The sequence below is a fragment of the Mustela erminea genome, chromosome 1 (assembly GCF_009829155.1).
Source record: "Mustela erminea isolate mMusErm1 chromosome 1, mMusErm1.Pri, whole genome shotgun sequence".
NCBI lineage: Eukaryota > Metazoa > Chordata > Mammalia > Carnivora > Mustelidae > Mustela > Mustela erminea.
In genome coordinates this window covers 171,262,469-171,280,075 of record NC_045614.1, presented here as the reverse complement: position 1 = coordinate 171,280,075, position 17,607 = coordinate 171,262,469, and the positions used below count along the sequence as shown (strand labels likewise).

The following is a 17,607-nucleotide window of genomic DNA, read 5'->3' as shown; positions in this document are numbered from 1 at the left end:
ATCAGGGATTATGTCCAGAACTGTAGGGAATGGAGAACCTGCCCTTAAGGATTCACTTACAGACCTGCTTGCCCCAGGACCCAGTGCAAAAGCAGCGATATGTTTGTTTGTTTGTTTGTTTGTTTGTTTGTTTCAGAGGGAACTTTTAATATTTTTTAAGTAAAATATAGTTAACAATGTTATATTAGTTTTAGTATAAAAAATAGTGATTCTACAATTCTATACATTATGCTATGTTTACCACAAATATAGCTACAATCTGTCACCATACAATACTATTAAGATATCATTGACCATATTCCCTATACTGTGCATTCATCCTCATGACTTACTCATCCCATAGCTGGAAGACTTCCTTCTCTCTGATAACCACCTATAGCCCTACCATCCTCTCTCTGATAACCACCAATTTGTTCTCTGTATTTATGGGTCTGTTTCTGTTTTTTGTTTGTTTATTTGTTCTTTTACATATGCGTATATGTGTGCATTTAGATTCCACATAAAGTGAAATCATATGGTAGTTGTCTTTCTCTGTATAACTTACTTCACTTAGCATAATACCTTCTAGGTCCAACCAAGTTATTGCAAATGGCAAGAGCTCATTCTTGTTATGGCTGAATAACATTCCATGGCATATATATACACACACCACATCTTCTTTATTCATCTTTTGATGGACACTTAGATTGCTCCATATCTTGGCTATTGGAAATAATGCTTCTATAAACGTGGGGGTGAATTATCTTTTTGATTAGTATTTTCATTTTCTTTGAGTAAATACCCAGTATTGGAATTACCGGATTTTATGGTATTAAAAGCAGAAGTTTGAAAAGTGCCTAGACCATATGTGAAGGAGACACACTAATCCTAAAGCAAATGCCAAAAAGAAAGGAACCTGTTAGGGCTTTCTCTAAAGACAGAAGCACTGGCAGGTACAATTTTTGCAATCCCACTGTACCTTACTAACACTGGTGCAGATAAGTGCCATTTTGGCAATCACCCTCCAACCTCCTAGCACACGTAGGACTCCTAACCCACATCACAGCACATCACAACCAGCCAGGCCATCACCACCCCACACCCCATGTCACAGTCAAGTCTTAGCCAGCCAGACAAGTGCCACATCCTCCCCAGCTCCCAACTCCTGCCAAAAATATATCACAGACAGGCTGGGCAAGAACCCCACCCAACCACTCCACCACAGCTCAGCCACACCACAGTCAGAGGGTGCACACAGCCCCCACAGGGGAAACTCAGGGAGCCCCTGGTTCTAGTGGCCAGAAGGGGGCTGTGTTTCTGACCCCCATGGGTCATCCCCTACATAATACCACTACCCCAAGACTCCTACAACAGAGGTAGCTGTTTTGTCTAATACACAGAAACAAACACAGAATCAATTAAAATGAGGAGACAGAAAAATATGTTCCAAATGAAAGAATAAGACAAAACCTCAGAAAAAGACCTTAATGAAATGGAGATAAATAATCTACCTGATAAAGAGTTCAAAACAACTTTCATAAAGATGCTTACCAAACTCAGGAGAAGAAGGGATGTGCACAGAAAGAACTTCAACAGAGAGAAAATGTAAGAAAATACCAAACGTAAGTCAGAACTGAAAAATTCAATAACTACACTGAAAAGTACATTACAGGGGTTCAAAAGCAAATTGGAAGAAGCAGAAAAACAGATCAGCAAGCTAGAAAACAAAGCAATGGAACTCACCCAGACAGAGCAACAAAAAGAAAAAATAATTTTAACAAGCAAAAATCCCTTAAAGGACCTGTGGGGCAACATCAAATAGAATAATACACACATTATAGAGGCCCGAGAAAGAGAAGAGAGAGAAGAGGCAGAAAACTTATTTGAATAAATAATGGCTGAAAAATTTCCTATTCTAGGAAGGAAATAGACATCTAGGCTCAGGAAGCACAGAGGGTTCCAAAAAAAATGAATTCAAAGAGCTCTACACCAAGACACACTATAACTAAAATGTCAAAAGACAAAGATAAGGAAACACTCCTAAATCCAGCATAAGGAAAAAGAACTTACTACATGCAAGGGAAACCCATAAGGCTATCAGTAGATTTTTTTTAGCAGTAACTCTGCAAGCCAGAAAGTGGTGGCATGAAATTCTCAAAGTACTTTAGGGAAAGAATATTCACCCACAGTGAGATTATTATTCAGAACAGAGGTAGAATTCTCCAGCTAAGCAAAAGCTAAAGGAGTTCATCACCACTAAACAGGCCTTACAAGAAATATTAAAGAGACTTCTTTCAGCTGAAAAGAAATGATACTGATTAATGACAAGAAACCATGCAAAAGTAAAAATCTCATAGCAAAAGTTAAACATATTATAAAAGTAATGGAATAATCACTTATAAAGCTAGTAAAAAAGACAAAAGTAGTAAAATTAACTAAAACTTGCAGCCACTTTGGAGAACAGTGTGGAGATTCCTCAAGAAATTAAAAATAGAACTTCCCTATGACCCTGCAATTGCACTACTGGGTATTTACCCCAAAGATACAGATGCAGTGAAAAGAAGGGCCATCTGTACCCCAATGTTTATAGCAGCAGTGGCCATGGTCGCCAAACTGTGGAAAGAACCAAGATGCCCTTCAACGGACAAATGGATAAGGAAGATGTGGTCCATATACACTATGGAGTATTATGCCTCCATCAGAAAGGATGAATACCCAACTTTTGTAGCAACATGGACGGGACTGGAAGAGATTATGCTGAGTGAAATAAGTCAAGCAGAAAGAGTCAATTATCATATGGTTTCACTTATTTGTGGAACATAACAAATAGCATGGAGGACATGGGGAGTTAGAGAGGAGAAGGGAGTTGGGGGAAATTGGAAGGGGAAGTGAACCATGAGAGACTGTGGACTCTGAAAAACAATCTAAGGGTTTTGAAGGGGCGGGGGGTGGGAGGTGGGGGGATCCAGGTGGTAGGTATTGGAGAGGGCACGGATTGCATGGAGCACTGGGTGTGGTACAAAAATAATGAATACTGTTACACTGAAATAATAAAAAATTAAAAAAAAAACTTTCAAGTAAATATTAAAAAAAAAAAAAGAAAGAAAGAAAATTATGGACTTGAACTATACTTTAGACAAAATGGACCTAACAAACATGGAGGACCAGATTGTTTCACTGATATTCTACCAAACATTTAAAGAAAAACTAATGCTAGTCCTTCCCAAACTCTCCCCAAAAATCAAACTGGAATGAACACTCCCAAACTGATTTTACAAAGCCAGCATTACCCTGATAGCAAAACCAGACAAAGATACAAGAAAACAAAATGACAGACCAATATCCCTGATTAACATAATGTAAAAATTGCCCCCCAAAATTAGCAAACTGAATTCAAAGCAAATTAGAAGAATAATCCACCAGGATCAGGTGAGGACTTATCCCTTGGATAGAAGGACAATTCAAAACTTACAAATCAATAAATGTGATATGTCACATTAATGAAATGAAGAAAGGGGCACCTGGGTGGCTCAGTGGGTTAAGCCTCTGCCTTCAGCTCAGGTCATGATCTCAGGGTCCTGGGATGGAGCCCCACATCACTCTCTCTGCTCAGCAGGAAACCTGCTTCCCCCTCCCTCTCTCTGCCTGCCTCTCTGCCTCCTTGTGATCTCTCTCTCTCTCTCTCTGTCAAAATTAAATTAAAATTAAATTAAAGAATAAAAAAATCATACAATCATCTCTATAGATACAGAAATTATTTGACAAAATTCAGAGTCCTTTCATGATAAAAATCCTCAACAAACTGGGTACAGAAGTAACATATCTCAACATAATAAAGGCCATGAATGACAAACCCACAGCAAATATCATAACCTAGTTTGAAAGGCTGAAGCTTTCTTATTAAGATGAAGAATAAGACAATTGTCTCACTCTTACATCTTATTTAGTATAACATTAGAGGTCCCAGCAAGGGCAATTAGGCAAGGAAAATAAATAAAAGTTATTCAAATCAGAAAGGAAGAGGTAAAATGGTCTGTTCCAGAGGGCACGATCCTATGTATATAAAATACTAAATAAATTTAAAAAAAAAAAAAACTGTTAGAATTGGAACACCTGGGTGGCTCAGTTGGTTAAGCATCTGACTCGGTTTCAGCTCAGGTCATAATCTCGGGGCTGTGAGACTGAGCCCCACAACAGGCTCTGTAGAGATCAAGCCCCACAGTGATCTCTGCACTCAGCAGGGAGTCTGCTTGAGATTCTCTCCCTCTCCCACTGCTCTTCCCCCCAATCATGTTCTCTCTCTAAAATAAATAATATTTTTTTAAAACTGCTAGAACTAATCAATGAATTAAGTAAAGTTACAGGATACAGCAGGATCAATGTACAGATACCAATTACAGGAGTCTGGTGGGTGCTCTCTAGTACCACAGCCTTTTGCACTCTGCATGCACTGCTGGACCGGGGTCTGACCAGTCACTCCCCACCCATGCCTGAGAAAGTTCTGCATGGGTGCTAACCAGCAGTCTTTTGGACCAGCCAAGGGTCTGGACACTCCCAGCCAGTGCCTGAAGGTTCTCAGCCCAGTCTCTAGCTGGACTCCTCAGCAGCAGCAGCCACTGTGCCACTGAGCGAACCAGCAACATGGGCCTGGTCCCAGACAGCAGTCCTGGCAAAGGCACCACCGAAAGTGGACTCCCTAGATCAATATTGTTTACGGTATTGGCACGGTATTGACAGGGAGGTGCAGAGACAAGTGGGCCCTTCGGGTGACCCCTGAGACAGTGGCTGGGGACACGCACAGCCTGTGAGAGGTTGTGTGGTTCAGCGGGGTTTGTGGAGGGGGAGTCTCTGTGTTCTGGACCACCCAGAGGGGAGCAGGCTGAGGCTTCTCTCTGAGATGGAGGTCTGGGTGCAGTCTGCTTTCCACTAAACCTTCTAAAGGCCACAAAAAGCCATCAAAAACAAAAACAAAAACCTCCAGAGAACAAAAGCCTGAAAAACCAGTCTCAACAGAGCCCAGCCCATTGATAGGAAGCAGGAGGACTCAACCCAAGCAAGACTGCCTGAAAACCCAAGCAAGACTGCCTGAAAAAACCCCAGAAAGCCAGTCAAAAGAATGAGAGGACAACCACCACACGATCCCCATAAAACTATAAAACCCCAATATCAGGAGAAAACAATATATTAAGCTCCCAGTATTGCCCTAAAACCTGTATATTTCAGAGATACAGTTTTTTTTTTAATTCACTCTCACAATTCTTGTTCTTTTAATTTCTTTAACCTAACTACCATTACAATTAGAGGTTTAATACAACATACTCCATAATAATGTTTTAACTTGAACTTTTTTCATACATATACCTGTGTTTTTATTTTTCTTTTCTTTTTTTTAAAAAAATACATATATACATATATGTGTGTGTGTGTGTGTGTGTGTGTGTGTGTGTGTAAGCTTCAGGGTAATCCTTTTTCCCTATTCAATACTACGCTTATATATAAACTAGTTTTAATCTCCCTTTATCTCTGGAAAGTTGAGTCCTTTAAAAAAGATAACAAGATACATCCAGGAAGAACCAAAATAAACTTCCTTACCCACATCTAGGATTTATATCCACCCTCCCATCTTTTTCTTCTGTCAGTGTTTCTGTGTATTTGTTTCTGTTCTGATATTATATAAATCTTATTCTTGGGATTCATTTTGACTGGGTTTTTTTTTTCTTGTCAATTACTTTTGTCAGTCTTTTTGTTTGTCTGTTTTTGTTTATATACCTTATAAATCTTACTTTTGGGGCTCATTCTGCCTGGGTTGTCTTTTTTTTTTTTTTTTTCTTTCTGTCTTTCTCTTTGTCTATTTTTTTTTCTTTTTTCTTTCTTTTTGGTGGTGACTTCCAATTGCTCTTCTGAAGTGTTCCAGGGTGAACCTTCCCTGGATCATGGTTGATATATTCAGCAATAAATACCCTCAACCATCTCTCACCAAAATGACTAGGAGGAGGAACACCCAACAGAATAAAAACTCAGAGACTGTGCCCTCTCCATCAGAACTATTGGATATAGACATAAACAGTATGTCAGAAAGGGAATTTAGGGTAACAGTTATCCAGGCAATGGCTAGGTTGAAGAAACCCATTAGTGACAACATAGAATCTCTAAGGGCAGCAGTGAGAGCCACCAGGGCGGAAGTTAAAAAAGCTATCAATGAGACTGAATCTAATCTAACTACTCTAACAGCTAGGGTAACAGAGGCAGAAGATAGAATTAGTGATCTAGAGGACAAAATGATAGAGAAAAAGGATCAGGAGGCATAGAACAAACAGCTTAGAAGCCATGAAAACAGAATTAGGGAAATAAATGATGCCATGAAATATTCCAACATCAGAATTATTGGGATCCTGAGGGGGTGGAAGAAGACAGAAGACTAGAAGATATAGTTGAACAAATTCTGGATGAAAATTTTCCCAATCTGGGGAATGGAACCACTGTTCATGTCCTAGAGGTAGAAAGAACACCCCCCTTCCCCAGATCAATGAGTCTAGAAAGACCTCGAGGCACTGAAACTGATGAATCATAATTTTAGACAGGAGGTTCTGAGGGCAGCTGGGGGAAGAGTTTCCTTATGTATAGGGAAAGGTCCATCAGAATAATGTCAGACCTGTCCACAGAAACCTGGCAAGCCAGAAAGGGCTGGCAAGACATATTCAGGTCACTAAATGAGAATAATATGCAGCCAAGAATACTTTATCCAGTAAGGCTGACATTCAAAACGGATGGAGAGATAAAGATCTTCCAAGACCAACAAGGTTTAAAAGAGTATGTGACCACCAAGCTGGCACTACAAAAAATATTAAGGGGTCTTCTATAAAAGAAGAAAGAACCCAAGAGTGACACAGAACAGAAATTTACAGAGACAATCTATAGAAACAGGAAACATGACGTCAATAAAAAACATATCTTTCAATAATCACTCTCAATATGAACGGCCTAAACGCTCCCATAAAATGGCACAGGACTGCAGACTGAATAAAATGACATCCATATGCTCTCTATGAAAGACCCATTTGGAGCCTAAAGATACATCCAGACTGAAAGTGAAGGGATGGAGAACCATCCTTCCTGCCAATGGGCCTCAAAAGAAAGCTGGGGTAGTGACTCTCATACCAGATAAATAAGATTTTAAACTAAAGACTGTAGCCAGAGATACAGAAGGACACCACCTCACTCTTAAGGGGTCTATCCACCAATAAGATCTAACAATTATAAATATTTATGCCCCCAACATGGGAAAGCCAACTACGTAAGCCAACTGTTAATCAAAATAAAGAGTCATATTGATATGAATACATTAATAGTAGGGGATCTTAACATGCCACTCTTAGTAACAGACAGATCATCCAAGCAGAAAATCAATAAAGAAGCAAGAGCTTTGAATGACACATTGGACCAGATGGACCTAATAGATATATACAGAACACTTCACCCTAAAACAACAAAACACTCATTCTTCTCAAGCACGCATGGAACTTTCCCAGAGTAGACCATATACTGGGTCACAAATCAGGGCTCAATGATACCAAAAGATTGAGATTATTCCCTGCATATTCTCAGACCAAAATGCTTTGAAACTGGAGCTAAACCACAAGGAAAAAGTTTGGAAGGAATTCAAACACTTGTAAGAGTGTTTGGAGATTCCTTAAGCCAAAGACCACACTGCTTAAGAATGTTTGGATCAACCAGGAAATCAAAAAAGAACTTAAACAAGTCACTGAAACCAATGAGAATGAAGACACATTGGTGCAAAACCTGTAGGATATGGCAAAGGCAGTCTTAAGGGGGGGAAGTACATAGCCATTCAAGCCTCACTCAAAAAAAAATTGAAAAATCCAGAATACACCAGCTCTCTTTACACCTTAAAGAACTGGAAAATCAACAACAAATTAAGCTAATCCCACACACAAGAAGGGAAATAATCAAGATTAAAGCAGAGATCAATGAGATAGAAACCAGAGATACAATAGAACACATCAATGAAACCAGAAGGTGGTTTTTTGAAAGAATCAGTAAAATTGATAAACCAGTGGCCAAACTAATCAAAAGAAAAGAGAGGATCCAAATTAATAAAATTATGAATGAAAGGGGGAAATCACGAAGAACACAAGGGAAATAGAAACAATCACCAGAAATTATTATCAACAGCCATATGCCAATACGTTAAGCTTCCAAAACTGAATCAGGAAGAAATTGACAACCTGAACAAGCCAATATCTAGTAAAAAGATTGAAGCAGTGATTTAAAAAAAAAAAAAAAAACCTCCCCCAAAAAACAAGAGCCCAGGACCTGACAGATTCCCTGGGGAATTATACCAAACATTCAAAGAAGAAATAATACCTATTCTCCTGAAGCTATTTCAAAAAATAGAAACAGAAGGAAAACTTCTAGACTCTTTCTATGAAGCCAGCATTATCCTGACCTCCAAACCAGGCAAAGACCCCATCAAAAAGGAGAATTTCAATATTCCTGATGAATATGGATGCCAAGATTCTCAACAAGATACTAACTAATAGGATTCAACAGTACATTGAAAAGATTATCCACCATGACCAGGTGGAATTTACCCCTGGGATGCAAGGGTGGTTCAACATTTGCAAATCAACCAATGTGATAGGATGAATCAATAAGAGAAGAGAAAAGAACCACATGGTCCTCTCAACTGATGCAGAAAAAGCATTTGACAAGATAAACAGTATCTGTTCCTGATTAAAATGCTTCAAACTATAGGGAAAGAGGGAACATTCCTCAACTTCATAAAATCCATCTATGAAAAACCCACAGTGAATACATCCTCAATGGGGAAAAGCTGACAGCCTTCCCTTTGAGATCAGGAACATGACAAGGACGTCCACTCTCACCACTCTTGTTAAACATAGTACTAGAAGTCCTAGCAATAGTAATCAGACAACAGAAAGAAATAAAAGGTATTCAATTGGCAAAGAAGAAGTCAAACTCTCTCTCTCTTCGAAGATGACATGATACTTTATATGGAAAACCCAAAAGACTCCGTACCCAAACTACTAGAACTCATTCAGCAATTCAGTAATGTGGCAGGATACAAAATCAATGTACAGAAATCAGTTGCTTTCTTATACACTAACAATGAAAATATGGAAAGGGAAATTAGAGAATCAATTCCATTTACTATAGCACCAAGAACCATAAGATACCTGGGAATAAACCTAACCAAAGAGGTAAAGGATCCATACTCAAGAAACTACAAAACACTTGTGAAAGAAATTGAAGAAGACACAAAAAGATGGAAAAGCATTCCATGCTCATGGATTGGAAGAATAAACATTGTGAAAATGTCTATATGACCTAGAGCAATCTATACATTCAATGCCATCCTGATCAAAATTCCACTGGCATTTTTCAAAGAGCAGGAACAAAGAATCCAAAAATTTGTATGGAAACAGAAGAGACCCTGAATTGCTAAGGAAATGTTGAAAAAGAAAAACAAAACTGGGGGCATCACATTGCCTGATTTCAAGCCTTACTACAAAGCTATGATCACCAAGACAGCATGGTACTGTCAAAAAAAGACACACAGACCAGTGAAACAGAGTAGAGAGCCTAGATATGGACCCACAACTCTCTGATCAACTAATCTTCGACAAAGCAGGTAAAAATATCCAGTGGTAAAAAGACAGTCTCTTCAATAAATGGTGCTGGGAAAATTTGACAGTTATGTATAGAAGAATGAAATTTGACCATTCTCTTGCACCATACACAAAGATAAACTCGAAATGGAAAAAAGACCTCAACGTGCGGCAGGAATCTATCAAAATCCTAGAGAAGAATATAGGCAGTATTATTCGACATCAGCCACTGCATCTTCTTCCAAGACATGTCTCCAAAGGCAAAGGAAACAAAAGCAAAAGTGAACTTTTGGGACTTCATCAAGATCAAAAGCTTCTGCAAAGCAAAGGTAACAGTCAACAGACAAAGAGGCAACCCAGAGAATGGGAGAAGATATTCACAAATGACACTACAAAGGGCTGATATCCAAGATCTATACAGAACTCCTCAAACTCAACCCACACAAAACAGATAATCACATCCAAAAAATGGTCAGAAGACATGAACAGAGGCTTCTCCAAAGAAGACATACAAATGGCTAACAGACACTTAGAAAAATTTTCATCATTATTAGCCATCAGGGAGGTTCAAATCAAAACCACATTGGGATACCACATTACACCAGTTAGAATGGCCCAAAATTAACAGGACAGGAAATAACATGTGTTGGAGAGGATGTAGAGAAAGAGGAACCCTCTTACACTGTTGGTGGGAATGCAAGTTGGTACAGCCACTTTGGAAAACAGTGCGGAGATTCCTTAAAATTAAAAATAGCGCTACCCTATGACCCTGAAACTGCACTACTGGGTATTTACCCCAAAGATACAGATGTAGTGAAAAGTAGGGCCATCAGTACCCCTATGTTCATAGCAGCAATAGCCAAGGTCACCAAACTGTGGAAAGAGCCAAGATGCCCTTCAACAGATGAATGGATAAAGAAGATATGGTCCATATACACTATGGAGTCCTATGCCTCCAGCAGAAAGGATGAATACCCAACTTTGTATCAACATTGATGGGACTGGAGGAGATTATACTGAGTGAAATAAGTCAAGCAGAGAAAGTCAATTATCACATGGTTTCACTTACTTGTGGAGCATGAAGAATAACATGGAGGATATTGGGAGTTGGAAAGGAGAAGTGAGTTGGGGGATATCGGACGGGGAGATGAACCATGAGAGACTGTGGACTCTGAGAAACAAACTGCAGGTTTTGGAGGGGAGGAGGGTGGGGGGTTGGGTGAGCCTGGTGGTGGGTATTGGGGAGTGCATGTATTACATGGAGCACTGGGTGTGGTGCATGAACAATGAATCTTGAAACACTGGAAAAATAATTTGATTAAAAAAAATAAAAATTAAAAAAAATAAAAATGGGCAGAGGATTTGAATAGATATTTTTCCAAAAAGACCTACAAATGGCCGTAAGTATATAAAAAGATGTTCAAAGATGTTAATCGTCAGGGAAATGCAAATCAAAACCACAATGAGCCATTACCTCACACCTGTCAAAATTGCTAATATCAAAAAGACAAGAGATAATAGGTGTGGCAATGATATGGGAAAAAGAGAACCCTGTTCATATTGGTGGGAATATACAGCCATTATGGTAAACAATATAGAGTTTCCTCAAAAATTAAAAATAAAACCACCATATGATAGAGTAATCTCATATCTGGATACATACACAAAGGAAATGAAATCAGTATATCAAAGAGATACCAACACCCCTTTGTTCACTCCAGCATTATTCACAATAGCCAAGATATGGAAACAACCTAAGTATCTATCAGAGGATGAACGGATAATAGAAGATGCGGTTTACACACACACACACACACACACACACACACACAAACACACAAACACACAAACACACAAACACACACACACACACACTGGAATACTTTTCACCCATGAGGAAGAAGGAAATCCTGCTGTTTGTGACAACATGGATGGATCTTAAGGATATTATGCTAAGTGATATGAACTAGACAGAGAAAGACAAATACTGCCTGATGTGACTTATATGTGGAATCTAAAAAAGCGGAACTCTCATAAATAGAGACAAGAATAATGATTTCCATGGGGGGGGGGGGAAGTGAGGAGATGTGGGTCCCAGGGTGCAACATCCAGTTATAAGATGAATAAGTTCTGGAAATCTAATGTTAAACATGGTGACTATAATTAACAATGCTGTATTACATACTTGAAAATTGCTAAGAGAGATCTTAAATGTTTTCACCACAAAAAAAAAAAAAAGAAAGAAAAAGAAAAGGTAATTATGTGAGGTGATGAAGTGTTAACTAACCCTACCATGGTAATCATTTCCCAATAAGTGTACCAAATCATCATGTACACCTTAAACTTATATAATATTATATGTCAACTATGTCACAGTAAACTTGGGAAGGAAAAAAAGAATGGTCCCAATGGAAAGAGCAAGAGTTCAATTCCAGATAAATGAAAAGTCAACAAATTGAAGTCCAGAGTGGGAAAGGAAAACAAATTAAGAAAAATTACCAGCTTTTGTCTTGCCCAAAACTCAGGTTCTTAAAAGACTTTCCTTTGGTTATAAATCTTATATTAGGAAAAGAGGTATGATATTGTAATTTATAAATATATATATCTGGTTTTAGTGTCTATAATTCCTGGCTCACAGATCCCAAAACCCTTGGAATTGCCTAAGTGTTGAGAGTTATTAAAGTGTCTTTTGTTATGTTAATGGAGTAACTTTTAGAGGGCACTTATGGATGGGTACTTGTTGCCAATAAAGCCAACCATGTGATTAAGGGGTTGGAATTTCCAGTCCCACCCTGGGACCTCCATGGAGGCGAGAGGGGCTAGAGGTTGAATCAGTTACCAATGGCTGATGATTTAATTGATCATACTTCTCTAAGGAAGCCTCCATAAAAATCCAAGGATAGAGTCCAAAGAGCCTGGCTTAGTGAACACCTAGAGAAGCCTGAGAGCAGCATACCTGGTGAGGGCTTGCAAGCTCTGCACCCCTTACACATACCTTGTCCTATGCATCTCTTCTATCAGGCTGTTCTGAATTTTATCTTTTATAACAAATCAGTAATTTGGTAAATAAAATGTTTGAGTTCTGTGAGCCATCCTAGCAAATTAACCAAACTTGAGAAAGAGGTCATGGGAACCTGTGATTTATAGCTGGTTGGTCAAAAGCACAGGTAGCAATGTAGGCTTGCAACAACTGGTGTCTGAAGTGGAAGTGGACAGAAATGAACCTTTAATCTGTGGAATCTGATGCTATCTCTGAGGAGATATTGTCAGAATTGAATTGAATCCTTGAACACCCAGCTGGTGTCTGGAGAATTACATGGTGCTGTGTGGGAACACTCCCACCTCACATATTGAAAACTGACTCTCAGAACCATGTTAGGGGGGTGAGTGTGTACAAATGTGTGAATAAAACAGACATGTCACATTTTAGAATAGGAATCTTTTTTTTTTTAAGATTTTATTTATTTATTTGACAGAGAGAGATCACAAGTGGGCAGAGAGGCAGGCACAGAAAGAGGGGGAAGCAGGCTCCCTGCTGAGCGGAGACCCCGATGCGGGGCTCAATCCCAGGACCCTGAGATCATGACCTGAGCCGAAGGCAGAGTCTTTAACCCACTGAGCCACCCAGGCACCCCTAGAATAGGAATCACGAATCATGTAGTTTAAACTTGCCTAATGAAGATAAGAAACTGAGTCTCATGGAAGTGAAATGCCCACAGTCACAGAAAATTGAGAAAAAAAATCAGAACTACACTCCTGAGTTTCTAGAGTTCTCAGTCCCAGTGCTTTGCCCACTATACCAGACTGTTCATTGAAAGATACGTGTTAAGTATACATCACCAGAAGGCGAAAGGATTCCCAGAGGAGAAACTAGAACAGCCTTGGCAGTCCATTCTTACTCAGGTTAGCCTATGTCCACAGGTCTGTAAGACCCAGGTAAACAGAGCAAAGAGAGAGAGGAAAGCCCATTTTCTAATATGTAAATATCTACTATGTTGAATATGGAGGTTGTATAGCCTGAAAACATTTTTCCTTCCCATTTCTTTTTCTAGTATCTAAAACCAGAAATGCATTCAAGGAGAAGCAAGAAGGCCATTTGCTCAATGCCAAGTTTGTTCCACAAAAAATTAATTAGGATGATGACAATCATACCATACCAGGGAATTCACTCTAAAACCACATCTAGAGATGTGTTAAAACCATACATTCATCCAGCTAAGTCAGACATATTTATACCCTTTCAAATTCTATATGTGAATTTTTTCAAAATGCCAAGTGAAATGTTTAAGCACTTTAACCTGTGTTGAAAAAATTGAGTTTTATCAGACAGATCTTATGACTTGACACACGTTAGGAAAACAGCTCCATCCTTAATGAAAAAGAAATTCTCCAACAATATACACAATTTCAGTATATCTACAAATGAAATGCCTTTTCATTCCATGAAAATTAAAAGTAATACAGAATATCTCTAATAAAAGTCAAGTCATAAATAGGCCACATAAAAAGTGAAAGTAGGCAACTTGATTTTTTTTTTTTTTTTTTTTAATGAGAGAAAGACAGCACGAGTGGGAGGACAGGGCACAAAGGCGGAGGGAGAGACAGAATCTCAAATAGACTCCTCCACCCTGAGTGGGAGCCCGAAGTGGGGCTCCAATTTAGGACCCTGAGATTGTGAACCGAGATGAAACTAAGAGTCAGATGCTTAACTGACTGAACTACCACAACTTGACTTTTTAAATAAGGATGACCTTCTACTCCAAATAAGTGCCCTCTAAAAAATGGCATGGCAATGAAGCTTTGTCATACATTGCGAAAGGTATAACATCTATATGCCAGTAATAGCACTTCATTTATTTTTATGGGAATAGATGTTCCCATAGTAACAAATTCAACTCAAGAATTCTTTTAGTTTGGTGTAGCACATTAACTTACACTGGCCCAATTTCACTTCTGTGAATGCCAATTGAAAAGCTTGCTAGTGCTATAGAAAGCATACTGTGCAACATGCGATTTTCCAAGTTAGGATGCCAAAAGGTGTCAAATTCAATATCCCAACATTTTTACCTCAATTTCTAAAAATCAAATCTGTAAAAAAAATTTAACCTCCTTTCTATAAAAGAACAAAATCTTAACAGTTTGCCACCCAAAAAGAAGGAAAATCAATAGCCACACACTTCTAATTAATCATTCTTTTTCTTCATGTCTAATTATCGTCCATTAACAATCCCACTGTCTCCTCAAACTGTCACTGAACGCCCCCACAGTTAGCACTATTCAAAAAGCTGAGGGGTTGGCTTTTATGCAAATGGAGCCAAATTGCAGACACCTTGTGAGCCCGTTTAGTCAGTGCTTATCTTCATTAAAGGACAAGGCCCTTTCAGCCAAACCTTAACTACTTTAACTACTGCAACAGGGAGACATCAGCCTAAGAATACCAGATCTTCCTGGTTTTCAAAAGAAGTTGGAAATCTACATTTTCTTGCAAAAATATCCTAATTGTTATATGTTAGCTTTTTAAAAAATTTGTCCCCAGGGGGGTGCTTGGATGGCTCAATCATTCAGTGTCTGCCTTTGGTTTAGGTCAAGAGCCCAGCTTCCTGGGATTGAGCCCTGCATCAGGCTCCCTGTGCAGCAGGAAGTCTGCTTCTTCCTCTCCCACTCCCTCTGCTTGTGCTCCTTCTCTTGCTGTCTCTCTGTCAAATAAATAAATTAAATCTTAAAAAAAAAAAATTGGCTCCAAAGTACATGCTTACATCTGGATCCAGCTGGCTGGTTTCCAGCTGGCAACCTCTGCCTCATACAGAAATTCCTATCTTTACAACATCATTCTGTGGTTAGAAAAGCCTGAGACGAATAGGGTGAGGACTGAAGACTAGTGGTGCCATGTTTACAGCGAATCACCATCCTCTGCCACTACATTCAGGATGGACTCCTACCACTGCATCACCTTACCTGTGGAAAAGTCTGTCTACCAGACTGGAAACTTCGTGAGGGCAAACCCACACCTTTATTCATCTTAGTTTCCCCAGCATTTGGCATGTGAAAAGCACATGATAAATACTTTTGAAGGAATGAATAAGTGATTGAATAAATAAACACCAAATAATGTAATTTCTAGTGTCAATCCCCACTACCTTCTTTCTCAAATATGGAACTCAGTGAAAGGAGTATTTCTAATGACACCACATTTCAATACTGAGCTGCTCTATAATGGAGTATAAGAAATGGCTGCTTGTATTAATGGCTAAGTGAATTTGGGGTCAACTTTGCAAATGTTCATTGCAAGATTAAAGTCAAGAAACAGGTATTTCAAAAAGCTTCTGTGAGACAGAAAAGTCTCAGGGGAATAGGAGTAGGGAATGTAGAAGGGAGTCCCCCTACTCTATGTGGTAACAAAAGATTCACAAATGCTTTGTACCCAGGTCATGTCTAGGGGTACTGGATGCCTCTCTATGGGTGAAGTGGCAAGTGGAGGGGTTTGGAGGGGATAAAGGATCACCCAGGAGAGCTGGGTGGTAAAAACAAAAAGGAACATTCATTCCATGATGTTTCTGCGCAAATGGGAATGTTTTCGTTACAGATTAAAAGGAGTCCTGATTTTGAATCCCTGTCATTTGTCGGCTGGCTGCTATTTTTATTCTTTCTTTCTCCCATACACACGCTATTCTATATGCTTTGGAGTCTGACATTTTTCTTCAATACAATCTTCAGAACACAAATCTATACTCTATGTACCTATGTACACCGATTTATAGTCTTGGCTATAAAAACTACTTCTGAGTAACTTTTAGAGAACAACTCAGTAGGTACTTATAATTTAATTATTACCAAATAATCATAAACCATAAGTAAGGTTTATAGCACATGTAGAGCTTGGCAATTAACCAGTGCAGACTTCATTTAATTACAGCAGAAGGCTTAAATTTTCTGAACCAATACTTCGGACTCTGGAGCTGACAACTGTGAATAATGTTCCAAGGATGATGTAAGAAAATATTTGAAATAGGAACAGCTCAGGAAATTCACGATGCCAAAGTAAGCAGGTGAGTGTATGAAGAAGAGAAGTTTGAAGGCCTGATTCTAGGCATAAAACATAGAAACATACTTACCAGAATGGATGGTGGGGTTGACGGAAGACTTGAGCTTTGGGTGTTCCAAACTAGGTCTTCAGTTTCAGGAAGTAAAACTCCTCTCACTGAAGAAAGAACATTTTTAGTTGAGGCAATATTGTATATGAGCTTCAGGGACAACTAAAAACCAGGCTGTTCCTTTTTAATAGTTTAGATCTTGGCACAACAGATAAGGGAGACTTGCTTAGAAAATGGTGGGTTTTTTCTTAAATTTTCTTTAAAGATTTTATTTATTTCAAACAGAGAGAGAGAGAGAGAGATCATAAATAGGCAGAGATGCAGGCAGAAAGAGAGGGGGAAGCAGGCTCCCTGTTGAGCAAAGAGCCAGATGTGGGGCTCGATCCCAGGACCCTGAGATCATGACCTGAGCCGAAAGCAGAGGCTTAACCCACTCAACCACCCAGGTGCCCCATAAAGTGTTGTTATTTTATTCAGATATTTTACTTATATTGAGATAGGGAAACTGAAAGACTCCATAAAAATCTGCTTTTTCCTCTTTTTCCTGCTTCTGTTCTTACTAGGACTTGTACTCTCACTTTACACATGCCTCATGGAACATGTATATGTCCTCCTTGTAAGGGACAAGAAGTTAATGATTTTTTTAGAGTCTTCCAGCACAACAGATAACATCAAAGGAAGGGCCACGGGAGAATGACGTGACAAGGCCATCGTATGTGTATTCCAGACCACAGGCACCAAACATCTCAATGCCAAGACTTCCTGGCTCCCAGGAATAGGAGGCTTATGAAGGACACCTGGAACACTGTCCTTGTTCTAGCTGGTTCCCAGATGCCTGAGAGGACATGTACACCAGACTACAGTCCTCACTAAAAACCCCAGACCCC

The 17,607-nt window shown here is 39.1% G+C and overlaps 1 protein-coding gene across 1 annotated transcript in view; it reads right to left on the bottom strand.

The window, feature by feature from the left end:
- Positions 1-17,607, bottom strand: part of IMPG2 (interphotoreceptor matrix proteoglycan 2) — an 85,987-nt gene that overhangs the window by 16,748 nt on the left and 51,632 nt on the right. Inside the window, exon 10 of the mRNA XM_032350482.1 lies at positions 16,742-16,827. Within this exon, the coding sequence (XP_032206373.1) occupies positions 16,742-16,827 (86 nt within the window). The remainder of the gene's footprint in view (positions 1-16,741; positions 16,828-17,607) is intronic.